The 18,101-nt window shown below is 38.0% G+C and overlaps 1 protein-coding gene across 4 annotated transcripts in view; it reads left to right on the forward strand.

Annotated features, from left to right (window-relative positions):
* The window catches only part of PPP2R3A (protein phosphatase 2 regulatory subunit B''alpha), a 149,578-nt gene that overhangs the window by 67,074 nt on the left and 64,403 nt on the right, over window positions 1-18,101 (forward strand). For all 4 annotated transcript variants that reach the window (XM_045856653.1, XM_045856652.1, XM_045856654.1 and 1 more), the window contains 2 exons: window positions 1,096-1,198; window positions 15,223-15,297. In XM_045856653.1, coding sequence (XP_045712609.1) covers window positions 1,096-1,198; window positions 15,223-15,297 — 178 coding nt within the window. The remainder of the gene's footprint in view (window positions 1-1,095; window positions 1,199-15,222; window positions 15,298-18,101) is intronic.

Here is an 18,101-nt window from a genome sequence, read left to right on the forward strand (position 1 = left end):
CCCCGTGTCTTACTGCCCCAGCACTTGTAGTTACCCAAATACTGCATGCACTCTCATATCAGGCATTTGTACACGTGAGCCTCCTGACACACAACAACCTTCTTTCCTACTCCTGCTTCTTTAGGGAACTGCACTGGCCTTCCCATGTCCTTCCATGACACACTGTGCTTATTACCTCTGTTGTGGCTGTCACAAAGGAGTGTAACCTTACTGGTGTTGCTCTCCCTAGACTGCAACCTTCTCACGGGGCACAAAACTGCTTCTTATTTTCTTTGTATCCCAAGTATCCTCGAGGTGAGATACAATACCTGGCCTACAGTTAGCATTCAATGAATAATTAAGGAAGGAAAACAAGAAAATTTGGCAACTAATTAGATATAAAGAATAAGGATGAGAAACTGGGTAAGTCTAAAATGACTTCAAAATTTCAAGCCCAGATAACTCAGGATGGTACCATCATTAACAAAAACAGGTATCCATGAGAAGAACTCACTTTGAGAGGAAGTTTTAAATTTGGTTTTTGATATTTTGACTTTGCCATCAGCATACAGAATACAAATGGAAATATCTAGCAATTAGTTGGATGTGAGGAATTCTTGGAGCTCAAAGCCTTAAAACAGTATTCCTTTTTTTTTAATTCTGATCTTTCAAAGTCTAATTTCAAAAGCCCCTTGTGAGGTTAGCCCTAAATATGTCTGCTAGTCTGGGCAAACAGAATTTTATGTCTCTTGAACATAACAGTCCCTCCTGACTGGTGGATAGCTCTGCAGTTCTGGTCCCAGGTGTTCTGGGCTAAGCCTGAATGGACATTCTCCTACAAATGTATTGTTATCTACATTAATGCATTTGACTCTGTGGTCTCAGCCCCAGAAGGATGCTACAAAAAATAATATGCCATCTTGTTATTGAGCTTTTATTTAGATGTTCCTTTGACAAAATCAAGGGCATGGAAAAATTCCCTTTTTTTATCATTGAAAGGAGAGTACTTGATTCTTGATCTAAATGGCTTTCTGATCAGACTGAAATGACCAGCTCTTGATGTTGTAGTTATTGTTTACCGTAGCCAATCTTCCTAAGCAATTGTTTCTTTTATAGGTTGCTGAATAATCATCATGATGATGCCTCTAAGTTTATCCATCTTCTCGCAAAGCCCAGCTGCAGCTATCTGGAACAGGAGGATTTTATCCCTTTGCTTCAGGTAATTTTCATTCCTTTTTTCAAATGGGTTTTATTCTTAAAATATAGAAACTTAAAAGGAATAAACCTATGAAAGTGAGTGGGATGGTACAGAACAACAGAGGAGAAAAAAAATCAGTGTACAAGAGATTTCAGTATTTCTTAAAGATAGAAAGCAAAAGCTGGTTAAGGAACCACAGCCCAGAACGAGGGACTGTGTATGGGCTGCAGTGGAAAAGTGGGCTACTCTGTTTTACACTGCTCATTAGGATCCCAGAGAGGCCATAAACACTGCTAACCCTGAGCCCATTAGACATGGGGATTCGCTGAAGGTTGGCATACAGAACAATCGACGAATTGAATCCTTACCTGGTTCCCAAATACAAAGTATAACCTGGCATTGACTCACAAGCATAAAAAACTGACAAAACAATAATAAAGTATGTTAAGACAAATTCCATTAGAGGGATATACTAGATATTATCTGACTGGTACTTCTCAAAACTGTCAAGGTTGCCCTGGCTGGTGTGGCTCAGTGGGTTGGGTGTCAGCCTGCAAATCGAAAGGTTGCCAGTTTGATTCCCAGTCAGGGCACGTGCCTGGGTTGTGGGCCAGGTCCCTGGTTGGGGGCTTGCAAGAAGCAACTGGTTGATGCTTCTCTCCTCTTTCTCCCTCCCTTCCCCTCTCTTTAAAAAATAAATTAAATGTTTTTTTAAAATACTGTCAAAGTCATGAAACAAGGAAAGTCCGAAAAACTATCACAGCCATAAGGATTCTAAGAAAGCATGACAACTAAATGTAATGAGGAATCCTGCATAGGATACTGGCACAGATAAAAGACTGTAGGTAAAAACTAAGGAACTGTGAATAAGGTGTGGCCTTTAATATTAGTAATAATGATGTATTGATACTGGTTTATTAATTATGACTATTGCTAATGTAAGATGTTAATAATAGAGGAAACTAGGTGCAGAGTATATAGGAACTCTGTGTTATCCTCTCAATTTTTGTGTAAATCTAAAACTGTTCTAAAAATTAAAAGTATTTTTTAAATATATTCAGAGAGGTTATATAAAATAAGAATAGAATGTTATGAAAACAGAATGCTACCACAACAAAAGAGCTACTAGAACTTTAAAACATAAGTACCAAAATTAAAGATTTCAACATGAGGCCTGGAAACTTAAGTTAAGGATATCTCTGGCATGCACATGCATACATACACCACACACACGAGGGAGAGAAACAGAAAAAGAGACAGAGAAACATAGAGGGACCAGTTCAAGAATTTCAACATCTAACTAACTGGAGTCTGTGAAGAAAGGGGAAAAATGGAGAGAAGGAATTTGTCCAAAAAATGCAGAATCATCAATACAGGATGGAGAGAATTGGAGAGATTGGAGTGATGGGATGGACCCACCGAGCAGGTAGCCACTGGGATTCTTGTTTTTTTCCTTGGAGGAAACGAAACACATGTGTGTAACCAGTGAATCAGAAATAGGACATGACCCTCCCACCTCAGCCTCTCGTGCTCCCCTAGTCACTGTCCACATAATCAAACACAGAGCCCAAGTCTTTTGCTTGAAAGGAGCCACTGAGTGCCAAGCACAGTGAATAAAAAAAGGCATACATAAACATGCCCTCTTGACATTTTAGAAAAACGCTGATGAAGAGAAGATACTAAAAGCTTCCAGAGAGAGAAAAAGATCACCTTAATAGGAATAAGAAACGATGTGATATTAGATTCTCATTGGCAATTCTGGGGAAATGGATTTGAACTCACATTTCTGTGTCCTGCCAAGCTATCAGTTGAATATGAGGTTTGAATAAAGATATTTAAAAACTCATAAAGCTTATCTCCTATTTTCTTATAGGTTTACAGTGGTCCCTCCTCTTTACCTGCAGTTTTGCTTTCCAAAGTTTCAGTTAAACATGTTCAACCACAATCCAAAAATACTAAATGGAAAACTCCAGAAATAAACAATTCATAAGTTTTAAATTGCAAGCCATTCTGAGTAGCATGATGAAATCTTTTGCCATCTTGCCTGGACATGAATCATACCTTTGTTCAGTGTATCCACACTATATATGCTACCTGCTCCATTAGTCACTTAGTAGCCATCTTAGTTATTAGATCAGTTGTCGTGGTATCACAGTATTACATTCATGTAACATTTATTTTACTTAAATATAGCCCCAAGCCATTCATATAATTTTTATTTTCATAACAAAACTTCTATTACAGCATATTGTTATAATTATTCTATTTTATTACTAATTATTCTTGTTAGTCACTTACTGTGCCTAATTTATAAATTGAACTTAATCATAGGTATACAAGTTTAGGAAAAAACATGGTATAATATAGGATTTGGTACTATCCGTGGTACTATAGGATTTGGTAATATAGGATTTGGTACTATAGGATTTAGGCATCCACTGGAGGGTCTTAGAACACATCCCTTGCAGATAAGGGGAGAATACTGTACTTGAATATGTACTGCAGCACATTAAGCAAACCAGGAAAGAGGAATGCATGAGATTCAGGAAAACATGAATTCAATTCAGAGAAGCAGTGAAGGGAAGTCCCAGGATGACAACTGATGAGTGCTGGAATGCATCACAAGGGAACAGAAAAATTATTTCAAGAGATAATGGGGTTGGGGACTTCCGGCCAAGATGGAGGCACAGGTAGACACACTCTGCCTCCTCGCACAACCAAAAGGACAACAACAATTAAAAAAAAAAATAAGCAGAACTAATAGAAAACCCAACTGTATGGAAGTCCGACAACCAAGAAGTTAAAGGAGACACACTCATCCAGACTGGTAGGAGGGGCAGAGACAGGCACTCGGAGAGGACTCGAGACAAAGCAGTGGTGGAGGACCAGGGTCGGCAAGGTTGCTCCAGGTGGACCCAGCGAGAGATTATGGAGTAGGGTGCGGGAGGCTGCAGCTGGCTGGCAAGACTGTGGCAGCAGCTGGTGGAGCGGGCAGTCCCACATTCACACACAGATAAACCAGGAGGAACAACTGGGGAGCAAGACAGACTGCGCAACCCAAAGCTTCAGCACAGGGAAATAAAGCCTCAAAACACTGATTGAACACACATATGGGGGTTGAAGGGGGAATGGGAGAAATTTCCAGACTCACAGGAGAGTTCATTGGAGAGACCCACAGTGTCCTAGAACGTACACAAGCCAACCCACCCAGGAATCAGCACCAGAAGGGCCCAGTTTGCTTGTGGGAAGTGGGGGAAGTGACTGAAAGCCGGCAGAGAGTGGAGCAAGCGCCATTGTTCCCTCTCAAAACCCTCCCCCACACACAGCATCACAGTGAAGCAACCCAAGTTACCTCGCCCTGGTGAACACCTAAGGCTCCATCCCTCACTATGTAACAGGCGCATCAAGACAAAAAAAAAAAAATGGTCTGAACAAAAGAACAGACCAAAGCTCCAGAAAAAATATAACTAAGGAATGAAGAGATAGCCAGTCTATCAGATGCACAGTTCAAAACACTGGTACTCACAGGATTGGTTGAATTTGGTCACTAATTAGATGAAAAAATGAAGGCTACACTAAGTGAAATAAAGAAAAATGCACAGGGATCCAATAGTGATGAGAAGGAAACTGGGACTCAAATCAATGGTGCAGAGCAAAAGGAAGAAAGAAACATCCAACCAGAACAGAATGAAGAAACAAGAATTTAAAAAAATGAGGAGAGGCTTAGGAACCTTCAGGACATCTTTAAATGTTCCAACATCTGAATTATAGGGGTACCAGTAGGAGAAGAGGAAGAGCAACAAGTAGAAAAGTTATTTGAACAAATAATAAAGTAGAACTTCCCCCATCTGGCAAAGGAAATAGACTTCCAGGAAGCCCAGAGAGTCCCAAAGAAGTTGGACCCAAGGAGGAACACACCAAGGCACATCATAATTACATTACCAAGGTAAAAATGAGGAAGAGAATCCTAGAAGCAGCAAGAGACAAGGAGACAGTCACCTACAAAGGAGTTCCCATCAGACTGTCAGCTGATTTCTCTAAAGAGACTTTGCTGGCAAGAAGGGGCTTGAATGAAGTATTCCAAGTCATGAAAGACAAGGACCTACATCCAAGATTGCTCTATCCAGCAAAGCTTTCATTTAGAATGGAAGAGCCAATAAAGTGCTTCTCAGTAAGGTCAAGTTAAAGGAGTTCATCATCACCAAGCCCTTATTATATGAAATGTTAAAGGGACTTATCTAAGAAAAAGAAGATAAAAAGAATGTATAGTAAAATGATAGCAAACTCACAATTATTAACAACCACACCTAAAACAAAAACAAAAGCAAACCAAGCAAACAACTAGAACAGGATCAGAACCACAAAAATGGAGATCACATGGAGAGTTATCAACAGGGGAGTGGGAGGGGGAGAGAGGGGGAAAAGGTACAGAGAATAAGTAGCATAGATGGTAGGTAGAAAATAGTCAGGGGGAAGGTAAGAACAGTATAGGAAATGTAGAAGCCAAAGAACTTATATGTTCAACCCATGGACATGAATTAAAGTGGAGGAAAGTGGGTGGGAGGGGGTGTGCAGGATGGAGGGGAGTGAAGGGGAAAAATGGGACAACTGTAATAACATAATCAATAAAATATATTAAATTAAAAAAGAGATAATGGTCCAAATTTGTCTATTCTTGATAAAAATATAAACTCACAAACCCAAGATGCTCTGTATGCCCAAAACACAAGAAACAATGAAAACTACACCAAGGCACATCACAATAAAATGGCTCAAAACCAATAATAAAGAGAAAGTCTGTAAAATAGTCATATTTTGCAGAGGGGAACAAAGATAAAGATGGCAGCAGATTTCATGCTGAAAACAGTCCCAGTCCAGAGGACAGTGGAGCAACATTTTTAAAGTACTTAGAGAAAATAACTCTCAACCTAGAATAATATAAACAGTGAAAACATATTTCAAAATGAAAGTGAATTAGAGATTTTTTTAGACACAGAAAAAAATGAAAGAATTCATCACCAGCACAAATGAGAACAAAACTGGGAACATCATACTTTCTGACTTGAAAACATATTACAAAGCTATAGCAACAAAACAGTATGATACTGGCATAATGACAGATGTATAGACTGATAGAACAGAAGTCTCAGAAATAAATTCTTGCCTATATGGTCAGATATCTTCAACATGGGTGCCAAGAGTACACAGTGGGTAAAAGATAGTCTTCAAGAAATGATGTTGAGAAAACTGGATATCCACATGCAAAAGAAATGTTAGACTCTTATACTATATATAAGAAATAAGTCAAAGTGGATTAAAGTCCTAAACATAAGACCTGAAACTATAAAACTCCTAGAAAAAAACACAGGGGAAAGCTTCATGATACTGGATTCGGCAGTGACTTCATGGACATGGTACTAGAAGCACAGGCAACAAAAACAAAATAGACAAACAGGACGACATCAAATTTAAAACTTCTGCACAGATGGGTGGGTGGGCTGGGATGGGACTAAAGGACAGAAAACTGTACTTGAACAATGATTAAAATAAAAAAATAAAAACTTCTGCACAGCAAAGGAAATGGGCAACACTGTGAAATGCAGTCTACAGAATGGAAAAAATATATTTGCAAACACATTAGATAAAGAGTTAATATCCAGAATATATCAAGAACTCTTATGATTCAGTATTAACAAAAACACTCTGATTTTAAAATGGGCAAAAGATTTGAATAGGCATTTCTCAGCAAAAGACAAAATGTTTAATGAGCATATGAAAAGATGTTCAACATCACCAAATATGAAAGGGAAGCAAGTCAAAACCTTTATGAGATCACCTCACACTCATTAGGCTGGCTGGCTTTTTTTTTTTTTTTAAGCAGAAAATAACAAGTGGGTGAGGATGTGGAAAAATTAGAATACTTGTGCACTGTTTATGGTAATGTAAAATAGTATGGCCACTATAGAGAGTAGTATGGAATGTTCCTCAATAAATTAAAACTAGAACCAGCAATGCCACTTCTGGGTATATATCCCCAAAATTGAAAACAGACCCTCAGAGACATTCGCATTGCCATGTTCATTGCAGCATTATTGACAATAACCAAGAGGTGGAAGCAACCTAAAATATCCATCAATGGATGAAAGGGTAAAGGAAATGTGGTATATACATCAATGGAATATTATTTAGCTTTTAAAATGTTTTTAAGATTTTATTTATTTATTTTTAGAAAGATAAGAAGGTTGGGAGAAAGGGAGGAAGAGAAACATCAATGTGTGAGAGATACATCGACTGGTTGCCTCTCACACACCCTGATTCAGAGAATTGGCCTACAACCTAGGCGTGTGCTCTGACTGGGAATTGAACCCGTGACCCTTTGATTCACAGGCTAGCATTCTATCCACTGAGCCACACCAGCCAGGGCAGAATTTTTTTTTTTTAAGGAAATTATGTTACATGCAATGACATGGACAGCCCTTGAGGACTGTTAAATTTCATTATGCTAAATGAAATAAGCCACTCACAAAAAGATAAATACTGTGTGATTACACTTATATAGGGTATCTGAAGTAGTGAGGCTCATAGAAATAGAATTGTGGGGACTTCCAGCCAACATGGAGGTGTAGGTAGACACATTGTGCCTCCTTGCACAACCAAAAAAAGGACAACAGCAAATTTAAAAACAAAAACAACCAGAATGACAGAAAATCTAACTGTATGGAAGTCCAACAACCAAGGAGTTAAAGAAGAAACATTCATCCAGACCAGTAGGAGGGGTGGAGACAGGCAGTTGGGTGGAGAGGACTCATGGCAAGGCAGTGACTGGAGGACCCGTTGAGGCCGTAGCTTGCAGACTGGGCAGTCCCACATTCACATGCAGATAAACCGGGAGGAACAACTGGGGAGCAAGATAGACCACACAACCCACGGTCCAGTGCGGGGAAATAAAGCCTCAAAGCCTCTGACTGAAAACAACCTCCGGGGGTTGAGGCGGCAGCAGGTGAAACTCCCAGCCTCACAGGAGAGTTTGTTGGAGAGACCCACAGGGTCCTAGAATGTACACAAGGCAATCTACCCAGGAATCAGCACCAGAAGGGACTGATCTGATGTGGGTAGCAGGGGAAGTGACTGAAAACCAGCAGAGAGAGGAGCAAGTGGCAGCATTCCTTCTTGGACTCCTCCCCCACATGTAGCGTCACAAAGTAGTGACATGAGTTGCCCCACCCTGGTGAACACCTAAGGCTCCACCTCTTACTATGTAACAGGCATGCCGAGACCAAAAAAAAAAAAGGCCCAAACCAAAGAACAGATCAAAGCTCTAGAAAAAGTACAACTAAGTGACGAAGAGGTAGCCAACCTATCATCAGATGCACAGTTCAAAACACTGGTTATCAGGATGCTTCAGGAGTTCACTGGGTACTTCAACAGCACAAAAAAAAACCCAGGCAGCAGTGAAGGTTGCATTATGTGAAATAAGGAAAAATCTACAGGGAACCAACAGTGAAGGGAAGGAAACCAGGACTCAAATCAACAGTTTAGACCAGAAGGAAGAAATAAACATCCAACCAGAAAAGAATGAAGAAACAAGAATTCAAAAAAAATGAGGAGAGGCTTAGAAACCTCCAGGACATCTTTAAATGTTCCAGCATCTGAATCATGAGGTGCCAGAAGGAGAAGGGGAAGAGCAAGAAATTGAAAACTTATTTGAACAAATAGTGAAGGAGTAATTCCCCAATCTAGCCAAGGAAATAGACTTCCAGGAAGCCCAGTGAGTCCCAAAGAAGTTGGACCCAAGGAGGAACACATCGAGGCACATCATAATTACATTAGCCAAGATTAAAGATAAGGAGAGAATCTTAAAAGTAGGAAGAGAAAAGGAGAGCGTTACCTACAAAGGAGTTCCCATTAGACTATCAGCTCATTTCTCGAAATCTTATAGGCAAGAAGGGTCTGGAAAAGGGTATTGAAGTCATGAAAGACAAGGACCTACATCCAAGATTGCTCTATCCAGCAAAGCTGTAATTTATAATAGAAGGGCAGATAAAGTGTTTTCCAGATAAGGTCAAATTAAAGGAGTTCATCACCCAGCTTTTATTATATGAAATGTTAAAGGGACTTATCTAAGAAAAAGAAGGTCAAAAATATGAACAGTAAAATGATAATGAATTCATGGCTATTAACAACTGAACTTTAAAAAAATAAAACCCAAAACCTAAGCAAACAACTAGAACAGGAACAGAATCACACAAATGGAGATCACATGGAGGCTTATTGGCGGCGGAGTGGGAGGAGGAGAGAGGGGGAAAAGATACAGAGAATAAGTAGCATAGATGGTAGGTAGAAAATAGACAGGGGGAGGTAAAGAATAGTGTAGAAAATATAGAAGCCAAAGAACTTAGCTTAAATATTCAGCTCATAAGTATGTTCTCTGACCATAATGGAATTAAATTAGAAATAATAACATACCTGTGAAAAATTCTCAAATACTTAATAAACAACTAAATAATACTTCTAAATAACTTATGGGTCAGAGAAGAAATCAAAAGGAAAATTAGGAAGTATTTTGAACTGAAATGAAAATATAGCATATCAAAATTTTGCTAAAGATGTATTAGTGAATTTAGCAAGGTTATAGATACGTGATCAACACACAAAAATTAGTTTCTAACTATACTAGCAACAAACAGTTGGAAGTTGAAATTTTTTAAATAACATTTATAATACTGCCCCAAAATGTTAAATACTTGGAGATGAATCTGACAAAAGATGTGTATGACCTATACCCTGAAAATAGCAAAACATTGCTGTAAGAAATTAATAAAATTTATATAAATGGAGAGATATGTCTTCTTTATGGGTGGGAAAAAGATTTGATGTTGTTAAGATGTCAATTCTACATTAGCTTTGATTCTCAGAACCATAGTTGTATTTTGTATAGTTTCCCTCCAAGAAATAAATAAGGAATCAAAATCAACCAAGACCTGTGGAAAACAAACCCAAATAAAATATAAACAGTAAGAAAGGAACTGAACTGTATTACACATGAATAGCATAACCACATTACAGAGGATAAAGGGAGAAGAGGAAAGAGCTAACCTAAGTAATTTTGGATAACAGTACTTTCACTGGATACTATAAGACTAAAGACAAAAGGAACTGAACACAAATACTATAAATACTATATTCTGGTTATTAAATTTGTTTCTCAGTGGGGTATGGGTTGGCAACTCTGTAAGTTACAAAGGAGAGGGGGAAGGCTAGAATGAATCTTGTGGTATTGAATTGGAATCAGAGTTATCTGTATGATTACATAGATGTAATACAGAGAGATAAAAATGCATAGAGATATAGAAAAATATAAGTATGTATATATGTTTAGATTGTATACATACATATATTCCTAGCTCTGCTTGCCTAGAAAGCCAAGGAGCGATGGCACCCTGGTGGTAATGAGCACACTGGCATCCATATTTGGTTTCTAAATACCATTCTACATTAAAAGGAACCAGGGCTGCTTGGAGGAAAGATAGACTCCAGGACTAGAGCAAAGAAAATATAAGGTGACCCTGAACCATCTTGTATCAGAAAATATGGAAGTGCTCACAAAAGGAAGGGACATATCAAGAGGGCACAGGAACCAGAGTGAGAGAGTTCCCAAAGGGCAAAACTATTATCAATTTGAGCAACAAAATAAATAATGATAGTATTGGATAACTCATAAAATAAAATAAATACCCATGAATCTTTATTGATACAAATTGAACAAATCAGTACATAGGAGAGAAGGAACAGTTCTTCCTTACAAAAGAATTCCAGTTAATAAATGTAGAAGAAATGAGAGAAATACATAATCACTATTAGATAAATAACAAAATATAAATGTCACAGTCACATTCCACCAATAGCTACTGAAATCAGTGGGCAAAATTTTAGAGTCACAGTATTTGGCAGTCTCAAAGAATCTCCCCCATGACATTTATCAATTATTAAGGGGAAAAAATCACTTTCTGGTGGCAAACCCAGAAGACATCACTTCAACCAAGTGTGTTTAAAGTTATCACCACAAGGTATAAAACACCAACATTACATACTCCTTGTATGACTGAAAAGGACACAGTACCACATCTGTGCTATACCTGCTGAAAGTGTCACTTTAATCACTAGAGACCAGACAAAACCACATAGAGAGACTTCTGCAGAATAACTGACCAGAACTCATTAAAAGTGTCAAAATCATGAAATACAAGGAAAGGCTGAGGAACTGTCACAGGTTAGAAGAGACCAATAAGACACAAGAACTAAATGCAGGACCTCAAGATGGAGGCATAGGTAGACAGGCTTCACCTCCTTATGCAACCACAAAAAGGAATTAAAACAAATTCTCAAAATAACACCCAGAACTGTCAGAAAATTGAACTGTATGGAAGTTTGACAACCAAAGATTTAAAGAAGCCACATTCATCCATACAGGTAGGAGGGACACAGATGCAGAGAGAATGCAGAGAGGCAAGGAAACATGTTTCAGGGTGAGGCAGGGTGGTGGAGCAGGCACAGATAGTCCCACATTCACGTGTAGTAGATAAAAGTTGGCAGGGATACCTTGGGAGCGAGTGATCCCAGCCCCAGGCCAGACCACACAGCCCAGGGTTCCAGCGCTGGAAAGATAAATCCCTATAACTTCTGGCTGCAAAAACCAGTGAGGGTTGGGGCAGCAGAAGAAACTGTCAGAAAATTTCTCTTGAAGGGCCCAAACAGTCTTAAAACATGCAAACCTACCCACTCTGGGATTCAACACCAGGGCAAGAGGTGGAAGGGCACCAGTTGCATATGGAAGTTACAGGAAATGGGGCAAGTGCCAGGCAAACCCCCAGAAGCCTGCAACATCATTATCTTCTCTCCTAAACCCTCCCCCAACACAGAGCCATGAAGCAGTGAAGCATGTTGCCCAATCTTAGCAATTACTTAAAGCTCCAACCCACACAATTTTCAGGTGCCTTTTACAGAGAATCAAAGCAGCTCTACCTAATACACAGAAACAAACACAGGGAGGCTGCCAAATTGAGGAGTCAAAGAAATATGGTACAAATGAAAGAACAGAACAAAACCCCAGAAAAAGAACTAAACAAAATGGAGATAGCCAACCTATCAGATGTAGAGTTCAAAACACTGGTGATCAGGATGCTCAAAGAACGCAATGAGTATGGCAACAATATAAAGGAAGAAATGAAGGTTATACTAAATAAAATAAAGAAAAATCTACAGGGAACTAACAGTGAAGGGAAGGAAGCCAGGATTCAGATCAACTATTTGGAACATAAGGAAGAAATAAATATTCAACCAGAACAGAAAGAAGAAACAAGAATTCAAAAAAATGTGAATAATGTAAGAAGACTAGGACATCGCCAAACATGCCAACCTCCAAATCATAGGGATGCCAGAAGGAGAAGAGGAAGAGCAAGAAATTGATATCTTATTTGAAAAAATAATGAAAGAAAACTTCCCTAATTTGGTGAAGGAAATAGACATACAAGTCCAGGAATCATGGGGAGTTCCAAACAAGTTGGACCCAAAGAGGACCACACCCAAACACATCATAATGCCAAAGGTAAAAGATAAAGAGAGAATCTTAAAAAGCAGCAAGAAAAAAGCAGGGTTATCTTCAAAGGAGTTCCCCTAAGACAGCTGATTTCTCCAAAGAAACTTTATAGGCAGGAAGGGACTGGCAAGAAGTATTCAGTCATGAAAAGTAGGGACCTATGGCCAAGATTACTCTATCCAGCAAAGCTATCATTTAGAATGGAAATACAAATAAAGTGCTTCCCAAACAAGGTAAAGCTAAAGGAATTCATCATCACCAAGCCATTATTACAGGAAATGTTAAAGGGACTTACTTAAGAAAAAGAAGGTCAAAACTATGAACATGAAAAAGGCAACAAATTCACAACTATCAACAACTGAATCAATTAAAAAATAAAAAGCTAAGCAATTAGGAACAGAATCATTTGATCATTTGGAAGCTTATCAGCTAGGAGGGGGAAGGGTGAGAAGCAGGGGAAGGTTCAGGGATTAAGAAGCATAATTGGTAGGTACAAAATAGACGGGGGGCTGTTAATAGTATAGGAAACGGAGAAGCCAAAAAACTTACATGCATGGCCCATGGACATGAACTAAGCAGTGGGTGGAGGGGGGGGTGTTGCTAGAGGGAAGGGGGGTACCAGATGGAGGGGGGCAAGTGGGGAACAAGTGGGACAACTATAATAACATAATAAAATATACTAAAAAATAAAAATAAAAGCCTTGAATACAGGTTTAAAAGAAAAAGAACTAAATGCCTGGCTGGCGTAGCTCAGTGGATTTAGCGTGGGCTGCAAACCAAAGTGTTGCAGGTTCAATTCATAGTCAGGGCACATGCCTGGGTTGCAGGCCATGGCCCCCAGCAACTGCACATTGATATTTCTCTCTCTCTTTCTCCCTCCCTTCCCTCTCTAAAAATAAATAAATAAAATCTTAAAAAAAAAAAAACCCACACACTAAATGCAGTGTAGTATCCTGGAACAGAAAAGACAAGGGAAAAGGAGGTAAAATCTGAATAAGGTCTGTATTGTATCAATGTTCATTTCTTAGTTTTGGTAATTGTACTGTGGCTTGTAAGTTGTTACCATTATAGGAAGCTAAGAGAAGACCATAGGAAATTTCTCAGTAACATTTTTGCAACTTTTCCATAAGCTAAAATTATTTCCAAATAGCCTGACTGGTATGGTGCAGTTGATTGTGTATTGTCCTGAAAATCAAAAGGTTGCTGATGCCCTACCTGGGTTTCAGGTTTCGGTCTCTGATCACATGCGTGCAAGGAGCAACCAGTCAATGTTTCTCTCTCACATTGATGTTTTTCTCCCTCCCTTCTCCTCTCTCTAAAAATAAATAAAATATTTTTAAAATAAAAAATAAAAAAATAAAATTATTTCCAAATAAAAAATTAAAGAAATAGTAAAGGTCCATTGGTTTTAGACTCTGTTGGTAGGTATGCATAGCTAAAGGGTCTGAAGAGACAAAGAAAAAGACATAACTGATGTCTGTCAGCTGATGACTAACGAATTAATAGATTACTTCTATGTTGGCATTGCTCTTGCCTTCAGTTATTAAATTAATAGTAATTATTTCTAATAGGTTCTCTAGACTCATTCAAAATACTTTAAAAATCTAATTAGAAAATAAAAACATTATTTCAGAGTTTTAATATTCTCTTAGTCATCCATGAGAACAAGATTATTGAATTTTAAAATAAATTAAATAGAATTCTAAATTGAAAACAGATTTCTTAGGCCTGGCTGGCGTAGCTCAGTGGATTGAGCGCGGGCTGTGAACCAAAGTATCGCAGGTTCAATTCCCAGTCAGGGCACATGCCTGGGTTGCAGGCCACAGCCCCCAGCAACCGAACATTGATGTTTCTCTCTCTCTCTCTTTCTCCCTCCCTTCCCTCTCTAAAAATAAATAAATAAAATCTTTAAAAAAACAAGAAAACAGATTTCTTCACATGGTTATTTTGATGGACATTAGGCGGCTCACACAACCTAACATAGATTTTAAGTTACTTTGCTACATGGCTATTTTTTTTTCCAAAATTTTTGTGTTTCTAGGTTAAGAAAAAATTCCTGTTGGCTTGTGTCTATCACGTTTTCTGTGTAAATTTCATTTAGCAATCCCTACCCAGATCTGTGGGATGAATTTCTCTGACATTCTTGATATGTTAGAATTACAGTACATACCTCTAAAATACTTGATTCACAAATCACCAAATACAGCTAAATTAAAATTCTAATTTTTATTGCAATGTATATGCATATTGAAAGCACGTATAAGTATGCTTGTGATAAAATTTAAATTTAATGAAGTATTCATTACATTTTAAGTGCATTGTTCAATATTTTAAAATAGCAAGTTTGCTCAACTGGCAGAGTATTTTACACGAAGAAAAAAATTCTATAGGCATTATTAGTGGGAATTTTTTGTATGCTTAATTTAGTTTTGGTTTTGTTCTTTCTCAGGATGTGGTGGATACACACCCTGGCCTCACGTTTCTAAAAGATGCTCCAGAATTCCACTCCCGCTACATCACCACGGTAAGCTGAATCCTCTCTTGTCTTAATATAACTTAATAATCAGGCTTTCAGATTTTTATGCAAAAGGTAACATAGGCTATAGTGATTATTTTAAGTGGAAGGAAGGTGCAGTAAAGTTGAATTAATTATTTGTATCTGTTTCCCTTCTTATATGTACCCAGTGCTTAAGAGGTCATTTGTATATAAACTTAAAGTAATATATTCATTCTGTCTGTGCTTATAAAGTATACCTTTTGCTATGTCATAAATATTGGTGCCCAATTGATCTTTGGCATTTAATACTGGAAAGAATTTTCCAGTCATTCCCAGAAAAAGATGTGTATTGTAGTACCTTAAAGTTAGAAGTGGACTTGGTATTAAGAAATAGCTTGCGTGTAATCAGAAAACAATCATGTAAGAATTAAAATAACATAATCACAATCTCCTTTTTTGTGAGGTGGTCTCTCATCCCATTTCTCACGCACAGCCTCATTTCATCAGTCACAGGCAGCGTATGAATTATGAGTGAGACACCAAGGTCTGCCGTGCACACAGCAGCCATGTCAGCCATTCTCTGCCCTGGCTCCCAGATGGTCTTCGGAGGAATTCCGAAGATGAGCCCCACGCACACCTTGCATTCATGGCCACACTCCAGTGAGATGGCCCTTGCCTCTGGCTTAGATCCCCCATTAAATAGGACAGTCTTCTCTGAGGAAGAGCTTGTTATTCTTAGAGTGCTTTTTGTTGGCTATAAAGTTGTTGGGTTCTGTTGAGTTACAAAAAACTGCTGGTTTTTTTCCTGCCTACAGAAACTTCATTCTTTGCTTTTATGATGGTTTTTATCTCATAAAACTTTGAGACTTTAAGCCAGGAGGTGTCACTGTCATCCTAGACCGTTTCAGAAGTTATTTTTGCCTCTTAACCACAACACTATATTAAATTACCTCCACTCCGGTCACCCAGGCGAAGTTACCTTGCTTTCTCACTTGAATTACTCCTAATTGTTCTCCCTTCTTACACCTTCATTGCCTTACAATCTAGTCTCCATAAAGCAAGAGTTGTCCTTTGAAAATATATGATCACTCTGCTCAAACCCTCCAGTGGTTTCCCATCTCACTGAGAATAAAAGCCAAACTCTTTGCCAAGACTCTCTATAATTCACCCCTATGCACCCTCACATCCCCTGACCTCTGGGCTTATTTCATGCCACCCTGCTGCTTGCTCACTCTGCTTCAGCCACTATGACCTCCTCACTGTATCTGGAACATAACCAAACATGACTTCTGCCTCACATGCTTTGTTCTTATTCTTTCCTCTACCTCTAATGCTTATCCTATAGATTTCCACAACTCGGTCCCTCACTTCATCCAAATGTGTACCCTGATATTTATTAGTGTGGCATTCCCTGATCACCTTCTGCCTCCTTCACGCTTCCTCTCCATCTGCCCCCTCCCCCTATACTCTCTATTCCTTTCTTCTGTTTTATTTTTCTTCTTAGCTCTATATCATCTTATATTTAAAATTTTATTTGCTTATTGTCCATCTGGGGTTTCTTTATATTTTCACTGCTTTATCTCCAATACCTAGAATAGTGCCTGGCACATAACAAATGAACAGTAAATATTTATTGAGTGAATAAGTGAAATTATTCATGCTTAAGGATTTTACACATTAACTCTGTCTCCAATCCCAAAGGGAATTATTGGGTTCTAATTAATTGTTGATAGTTCTATAAATTCGGGGTATATTAATAGCATAGTTTAGAAAAGATCTTTAAAATAATTTAATCTAACCTTCTACCAATTCAGAAAATGGTCTTTACAGAGGACCTTTTATGACAATTTATTCTTAGAAAAGATGTTAAAGAACAGAACTGTAAAACAGATAAATTTTGTTTGTTTACACTTTCTAATATGGTATTTAAATATGATGGTCTGTAGTTATCTAGCAAGTGGTCCCAAGGAAGTTTTATGATTTCAAAGTGAAAAGCCATGAAACACTTTGTTCACATATAATTCACATTTTCTGAGAAATTCTGTTGTGTTAATTGTTGAACAAAAAGAACTACATTGGTCAATTTAACAGGATATTTTCATGGCATTTGCATATTATTATTTACATTTTAAAAATTTATACTTTATTGCTAGTATTATGCTGCTTTATCCCAATTCACAAAAATTAATCCTTTATTCAGAGATAGTCTTTAAAGTGTAAAGTCTTATGATGAAATAATGACGATGGAGCAACTCAAAACAGCATCACAACATACAGAGTAAACCAGGTCCAGCTGAAAAGATAAAATGTGAATCTGTATGTACTGAGATAAATGTCTCTGCCGCTGTGGTAATCTCCTACTCCCATCCACAAAAGAAAGGTGCAAATAAAAGGTATCCCAGGGAATATCTGGAAATAAAATTTTATTGGACTGGTTATCTTTTCTCTCCAGTGCCTTTTCTATTATGAAAGTTGGTCAAAAAGTGGCATGAAGTCATTGAAACTTCTACATTATTTCAGAGTACAGTGAGTTTTTCTAGAAAAAATACAAAATAAGCTTTCTAGTATGAAATTAATTAATTTTGTCATTAAATTAAATTAGAGAGGCATAACTCTACCCTGCTCATGGCAAAGACAGATGAGATCACACTACTTTCATGTATTTATAAAGATCAGCCTCAGAATTAATGACAAATATCTCAGAAAAAGTGAAATTAACTTATCATGTGACCCTGTTGAATGTTATATAATCTCAGTGGCACACAGTGTAGAACAGTTAATACAGGGTGAGGCAAAAGTACGTTTACACCACAGTGAAATACCACTTCACA

The sequence above is a fragment of the Phyllostomus hastatus genome, unplaced genomic scaffold, assembly GCF_019186645.2.
Source record: "Phyllostomus hastatus isolate PE091 unplaced genomic scaffold, TTU_PhHast_1.1 phas_scaffold_129, whole genome shotgun sequence".
Lineage (NCBI taxonomy): Eukaryota > Metazoa > Chordata > Mammalia > Chiroptera > Phyllostomidae > Phyllostomus > Phyllostomus hastatus.